General features: G+C 40.6%; 1 protein-coding gene across 1 annotated transcript; it reads right to left on the reverse strand.

The window, feature by feature from the left end:
• Window positions 1–304: 304 nt before the first annotated feature.
• ppk23 (pickpocket 23) lies at window positions 305–4,517 on the reverse strand. Its single transcript, XM_017083423.4, has 8 exons — window positions 4,034–4,517; window positions 3,605–3,904; window positions 2,306–2,387; window positions 1,817–2,099; window positions 1,620–1,758; window positions 1,352–1,562; window positions 1,100–1,294; window positions 305–1,045 (listed from the first exon to the last, which is right to left on the reverse strand). The coding sequence occupies exons 1-8, from the start codon at window positions 4,408–4,410 to the stop codon at window positions 926–928; spliced, it is 1,707 nt and encodes a 568-aa protein (XP_016938912.1). The 5' UTR covers window positions 4,411–4,517; the 3' UTR covers window positions 305–925.
• Window positions 4,518–7,049: the final 2,532 nt, after the last annotated feature.

The following is a 7,049-nucleotide window of genomic DNA, read 5'->3' on the forward strand; positions in this document are numbered from 1 at the left end:
CCAGCAACGATGTTAACTGAAAAATGCTTTTCGCCTTTGCTGAGCTGTGGCTGAATGCCGGGGTTTTCGGGAGTGGGCTTGGGTTCGGGTCTGGGTTTCGGGTCGGGAGCCACGGATGCAGCGGGATCTGAAGATGGGAGCTTTGCGGGTGGGTCGGCGGTTAGTTTACCACCCACTTACCACACTTTCCCCTTTTCAACCACCGCGGTGCAGTGAACCCGGGACGCCGCTAAGTATGCAGCACAGAACTGAAGTTTAATTGGGAGCAAAACCCATCGAAACATTCCAGCGGCAGTCGAAAGTATTTCACTATCGGATATTTCTTTATTGCTGGTGCACATATATGTGGGTGATACAATATATATATTGGAAAAAAGTAAGCTACAAGATAGGAGTATTTACTTTTCGCAGCGGCGTGTGCATTGGAAGCTGATTATTTTCCTTGTAGGCTAAAATATTATTTATTGGTTCTTAATGTACAGCTGTGCTTAAAATAATATTGTATAATAAAAATATCAAGACCATTTTGTCCTAAAAAATTATATTTTTATTATTATTTTAAGTCCTACAATAAAACCAACTCAATGCCTTTTTTTAGTGCTCCACTAATATTAATAAAAGAGGAATGAAGTAAGAAACAATTAATGGTTCCTTTTTTATTAAAATGCACATTCAAACATTATTTAAAGCACAGCTGTATGATTTCAATATTTTTTAGGGTTTTTGGATATTAATATATCGTTTGCTTGTTGGTTAATGCTCTTAATTGATTTGATTTGTTACTGAATTAAATATTGCAATAAAAGCGGATATCTTAATGATTTTGCTCGTAATTTATATTTAAATAATTATTGCATTTGCCGCAGTTGTTTTTGTTCATTAGTATTTTAGTTTTTATTTATAAAACACTTGTTTGTTTGAGTAGCTAGGGCATATATTGCGAATGATCGTAAGTTGTCCAGGGATTTTTTTTATTACTTGGGTATCCATAGTCGGGTAAAACCTTTGGTGTCTTATAATAGTTCTTTGTGTGGTTCGAATAGTCCTGAAGATGAGGTTTTTCATTTAACTATCAGAGTTAGTCGTTTAGTGGACCTACCTTTTCATGTTTTCTGGAATATCCCCCCAAGGGATTTTGTGGTCCCCTGGTTTCCTCCGCTGGTTTCACCTTCAGCACCGCCGAAGTGGGCATATCCCCAACCCTTGGCTTCGAGTGCGATTTCAAAGTAAGATTCAAGTCTATTTTGGGTGGGGGTTCCAGACGGATTTGCTCCTCGATCTCGTACAGCTCTTTCTGTAATTAATCAAGGTATTCACTTTCGATATTATCTATATCGAAGGTATAACTCACCCGATTTTTATAGACCATACAGCAGGCACGCAGGGTAAAATAGTAGATTATCTCCACACCTGAAAGCAGTGAAAATCCGAGAAAAAGACTGGCGATTCCGCCGAAGGACACCAGCAGATCCACCCAGCCGAAAAGGACCTCACGTTTATAGCGAATAATTGGCCAGGTGAGGAACTCCACCAGCACACCTTCGGCTTCTGGTCGGTCCACTCTGAAAAATGGACCAGATCTTGTTTTCTTCTTTGGCAAAATACTAGAATATTCTTACATTTTGATGAGCTTATCAATGTTGAAGACCGTCTTCGAGCAGCTGAGCTCACACTGCAGGCAGTCCTTGATGTTGGTAATGTTCGTCTTGAACTCATCGAGGCAATCGAAGTCCTTGACCATGCACATGGGCACATTGGCTGTAAGAAACAGAGGGTACGTGAATTCATATAACACTTGCGGACCTTAAGATCCCACCTATGGGCTTGTAGAAGGGCGGATTGCACTTGCAGAGCTTGATGGCCTTGTTCATGCGACACTGCTTCATGCAGGAGGAGAAGGTGTACGCGTCCGGAAAGTAGTTCAGCTTCACCTCGTCGCTAAAGATGCACTTCCTCTGGCCAATGGACAGCTGGCGGGCATCGTCCGTGGTGTAGGTGTTCTTCTTGGAGATCCTCACCTCCACCAGCTGTGGCTCCGACCAATCGATCTGCGCATTGAAGTCCGATCCAAAGTATTCCTCGTTCGAGAAGATGAAGATCTGCTTGGGGATGAATGAAAATGAATGAATGATACTGAAGAATTCGCGAGATGAAGATTATAACATGATGTTAACAACATCTTACTCCCCAAACAAAATTGATATCAAATGTTTTTGGAGCTGGTTAAGAAGAGCTGTTCTTAATTCCCTTGAAACTAAAGAATTCGCGGGGTGAAGATTATAGCCTGATGTTAAAAACTACTTACACTCGAAGTGCTGTTGGGCACAAAGAAGAGCGCCCACTTCTTGTCGGTTTCGTAGAGATCATGAGGTGCACCCGTCTTGACACTGCAATATATCACACATATGAGTACACCCGATAAAAAATTTTATTTTTTCAGCAAAAATGGTCTAAGAAAAAAATCGGTTTTTCGCGAAAAAACGAAGGTCCTTTTTTTCCACCCAAAAAAAATCAGTATTTTGGCCGAAACAAGAAAAGTAATGGTCCAAAAATGGAATGTCATACCTTGTTGAACAAAATTTCCAATAAATTCGCATTCACACCTAAAAAATTTTATTTTTGACCCATTTTCACAAAAATAGATGATACTACCCCTTGTAAAAAAAGTGAAAATTTTCCAAAATTTTAAGTTATCGATATCAGTCAGAAAATTATTGCGATCAATTATCTAGCTTGTTAGCTGTTCAAAACAGTGCGTCTTTTAGATTTCGGATCATTTTTGACCAAGTTACAGCAAAAAAGGTCTAAGAAAAATATCGGTTTTTCGCCAAAAAACTAAGATCCTTTTTTTCCACCCAAAAAAAAAGAGTATTTTGGCCGAAACAAGAAAAGTAATAGTCCAAAAATGGCATGTCATACCTTGTTGAACTCGTAACGAAATTTCCAATAAATTCGCATTCACACCTAAAAAATTTTATTTTTGACCCATTTTCACAAAAATAGATGATACTACCCCTTGTAAAAAAAGTGAAAATTTTCCAAAATTTTAAGTTATCGATATCAGTCAGAAAATTATTGCGATCAATTATCTAGCTTGTTAGCTGTTCAAAACAGTGCGTCTTTTAGATTTCGGATCATTTTTGACCAAGTTACAGCAAAAAAGGTCTAAGAAAAATATCGGTTTTTCGCCAAAAAACTAAGATCCTTTTTTTCCACCCAAAAAAAAAGAGTATTTTGGCCGAAACAAGAAAAGTAATAGTCCAAAAATGGCATGTCATACCTTGTTGAACTCGTAACGAAATTTCCAATAAATTCGCATTCACACCTAAAAAATTTTATTTTTGACCCATTTTCACAAAAATAGATGATACTACCCCTTGTAAAAAAAGTGAAAATTTGAAAATTTTTTTAGTTTATAGAATCAGCCGGGAAATATCTGAAATTAATTATCGAGCTTGTTAGCTGTCCAAAACAGTGCGCCTTTTAGATTTTGGACCATTTTTGAACAAGTTACAGCAAAAATGGTCAAAGAAAAAAAACGGTTTTTCGCAAAAAAATCAGTATTTTGGCCGAAACAAACAGATCAAGACCCCATGATACTCACTCTTCGGTGGCTGTGGACTTGAACCTGCTGTTGAAGGCGTAGCAAAAGCCGTGCTCCGTGTAAATGGGCTCGAAGTGGTCGCAACAGGGTATCTCCTCGTCGCGATATTTGCAGGACACGAAGGTGCTTTCGCAGCTAATGTGTCCTTCAAAGGCCCACTCCCGGATGGTTTTCGCATCCAGCAGGTTCTGCGGAATCGGCTGAGCCAGCACCTTGGCATCCCGGATGCTATCGAAGTTCAGGGAGGTCAGCAGGCGCAGGAATGGGGTGTACATTTGAGCCTGGGCCTCGTCGTAGTTGCTTATCGGGTTAAATCGATACACAAAATGATATGTAATGTTATCAATATTAATAATCAAAACTTTAAACACGGGCACCTTTTCCATGGTTTTTTAAGCACAACTGTACTTATTATTATAGTTTACTTACGCCAGGGTATTGTAAACCCTTTCATAGGTCTTTTCGTGGTCAAAAGGCGCCTCCGGACAGACGACGGTGGTGGGAAAGACCACGTTCTGGTTGTGAAAATCGGTGTCCAGGCCCGTAATGGTCGGATTGGTCTGGAACTTCTCCCAGAGGCTCATGATGATGACCAGTGCGGTGACCGCACCGATCGATGTGAAACAGAACCACATGAACTTCTCGCCGATGGGCCGGCCCGTTTCGGCAATGTAGCGCACTCCGTGGAGCGTCGAGTTCTGGAAGAACTCCTTCGTCTGGTAGATGAGGCTGCGCCGAAAGATGACCAACGTCTGGAGGCCGCGCTGCCTTCTGGACTCCGGCGGATGGCGTTTCTCTTGCGGCATTTCCGTTTCAGGAACATCGCTCGCCCACGCGGCTCGGAATCGAACTCAAAATCGATGCCCTGGCATCCGGTCCAAAGTCAACACCCGGACTGAATATACACCGGGCAGTACAATACTGTGCAGAGATTGCCCCAAAACCGAATCGATGCGTGGCTCATTAGTCCACCTGCGTGCGGTTCCATTTGCAGGTCCTAAAAGCCTTTCATTGTTTATGTAACGCCGCTTGCATGCCTCTGATTAATCCTTCGAATTGGGGCAGTTAACGTGGACTATCTAGATCTGTGTACGTTTGTATGTACTCTGAAATAATCGCTGTTATAGGAACAAAATATTTATAAAATGGTTTGACTTTAAGCAAATATTTCAAGCTTACAGAGGGATTTTAAAAAGTTATGAAGATGAGCTCTAACGTTGAGCAATACTTAAAAAGTTATTATATAACAAATATTTGTTACAGTTAATTTAATTAATTATTTAAGCACTAATAACGATAAAAAATGGCTTAACATTAAATGAATGTTCAAACCCTACAGAGCGATAATGAAATCATGATAAGAAGATGGATTATATGTTAATACATTTTTGTTATAGTGTTATGATATATTAATTAAACAAAAAGTGTGAGGCTTAGCAGTGTGTCTATAACTCGGTTCCAAGAACTGTTGAGTCCTAACCAAGCTTTTACGTAACGCCCCTGACTATATTAAGGTCAGGGACTTGCTTTAATTCCTGCGCAATTGTGGGTTAGTCCGGCTACCGAATGCAGCTGGATAGATGGCTGGCTAATTGGACGGGGCTGTCTGAACAGCTTCCGGCGCCGCCTTGCATTCCGCAAAAATCGCATATTCCTATATGGGGATAGGGATAGGAACTGGGATAGCCAGGCCACTCCACTCGGAGCCACTTCACTCCAAGGATCGGAGGAACTTCACAAGTTTTGTGTGAACTTCTGACACGGCCCAGACTCTCTTTGTTCGCTCTTTCGCCCTCTCTCTTTCCCCGTTTTTATTTTTCCTTCCTTTTTTTTTTTGGTTTTTGGTTAATCATTGAGTGTTCTCAAGTTTCACAAAGAGTCCAGAAAGGGGTTTTGAATTTTCGGGACTTCGGGCCTTCGGTTTTTGGTTTTTCGGTTTTGGGCTGGGACTGGGACTGGGTCTGGGGCGAACAAAAGAACTGCTGGAATGAGTTGACCCTGATGGCGGTGGTCAGATAATCGGAGCCACTGGCGCCAGTCGGATGGGGTCCCTTTACCCCGCATTAACCCTACGTACGCAGGGTATTGCATATATTATATTCGTGTATCTGTGGGCTAATGAACAATTCGTGTTATTGATATTCTTCATTTCATTGATGGCTATATTACACATGTAAGTTAGAGTACGTTTAAGAACGATTATCCATCTTTACTAGCTGTCTTAACAAAAAATCTTTACTTGCCTTTAAACTCAAGAAGTAAATTTAAAAATGTCTTGTACAAGTCGATTTGGAATTGTTATTTAGCCCGCGGTGCCGATCTTGGGTTAAAGGAAATCCTAACGGACCCTAGCATAAATTATCCAACCCCAAGGATCCCGGGCTGCATCTGCCATGACATAAAAAGGTAAAAGAAAGGGGAAATATCTGTAGTACTTATTTAAAAGCAAGTATCACAATTACTCTTAGATGGGATATCACAAAAACACCATATTTTGATATCAGTAGTTAGAAACCACCTTACAAAATAGGAACTTCAAAAAATACATTATCTAAACTGTGAACATAATAATAATATCCAGTGTTTTTTACAAAATGCGGACTCTACTGCTGAAACTCGTCTCACAAAATATTCCTTTATTGTATAATCTTTGATACTAGGCCGGGGCATTGCGACCCACTTATGGGGCAGTACAGAACACCGCCGAATCCCTCTCCACCAAATCCCGCCTTAAAGCCTCTCAATTTGTTTCGCTTTTAGCAGTCTCCCTCGGTTCGGTTTCTTATCAGCGATCATTTGTCAAAGCCCTGCCATTGAAAAGTTGCTCGACCACTGGCCGAAACGGCAATTGCAACAAATTTGTTGGCTACTCCTCTGGACCCTCAACCAAGGCAACATGCCCCACGTCTCTGCCCCACCGCCTTCTGCTCCAGTTGACAAAAGAAGAGGAGCAGAAAATAAGAGACAACAGGGAAGGACTGCCCCGAAAGTGAAGGCCCAATAATACCCTGGTAGAGCCCAAAAGTTTCCGAAAGTGAAAAATAAGGAATAAATAAGGGATACTGTTGTCTACTTTTAGAAACATCTTTGGGTAATTTTAAAAACTGAACTGAATTTTGAATAGTTGCTAGTCAAATATTACGATTTTATACCTAAGAAAAGGTTTTTTGGGTAAATGTCTATACTTCACTATTTAAATTTTAATTGAATTACTACTAATCACTTTTATGGACTTTTCAAGTATGAGCAAATCTTAAAATGAACAAGATAATTTAAAAAAAAAATTAAAATTGAGTTTGGGTAATACTCGGATACACCTGTTGCCAGTGAAGTATACCCATTGTAATCCAAGATCGCTGGACACCGTCGTCGGGGGCACTCTCATAAATAAGAAATTGAGAGTAAACGAGACACGGTCGGGATGGTCGAGGGGATCCCCATGAGC

Source organism: Drosophila suzukii, chromosome X (genome assembly GCF_043229965.1).
Source record: "Drosophila suzukii chromosome X, CBGP_Dsuzu_IsoJpt1.0, whole genome shotgun sequence".
NCBI lineage: Eukaryota > Metazoa > Arthropoda > Insecta > Diptera > Drosophilidae > Drosophila > Drosophila suzukii.

Coding starts and splice junctions, on each gene's coding strand:
- ppk23 (XM_017083423.4), bottom strand. CDS start 4,410: ATGCCGCAAGAGAAACGCCATCCGCCGGAGTCCAGAAGGCAGCGCGGC. Junction 2,388..3,604: donor AAGTCCACAGCCACCGAAGA/GTGAGTATCATG, acceptor GATATATTGCAG/TGTCAAGACGGGTGCACCTC. Junction 1,759..1,816: donor GCCCTTCTACAAGCCCATAG/GTGGGATCTTAA, acceptor TGTTTCTTACAG/CCAATGTGCCCATGTGCATG.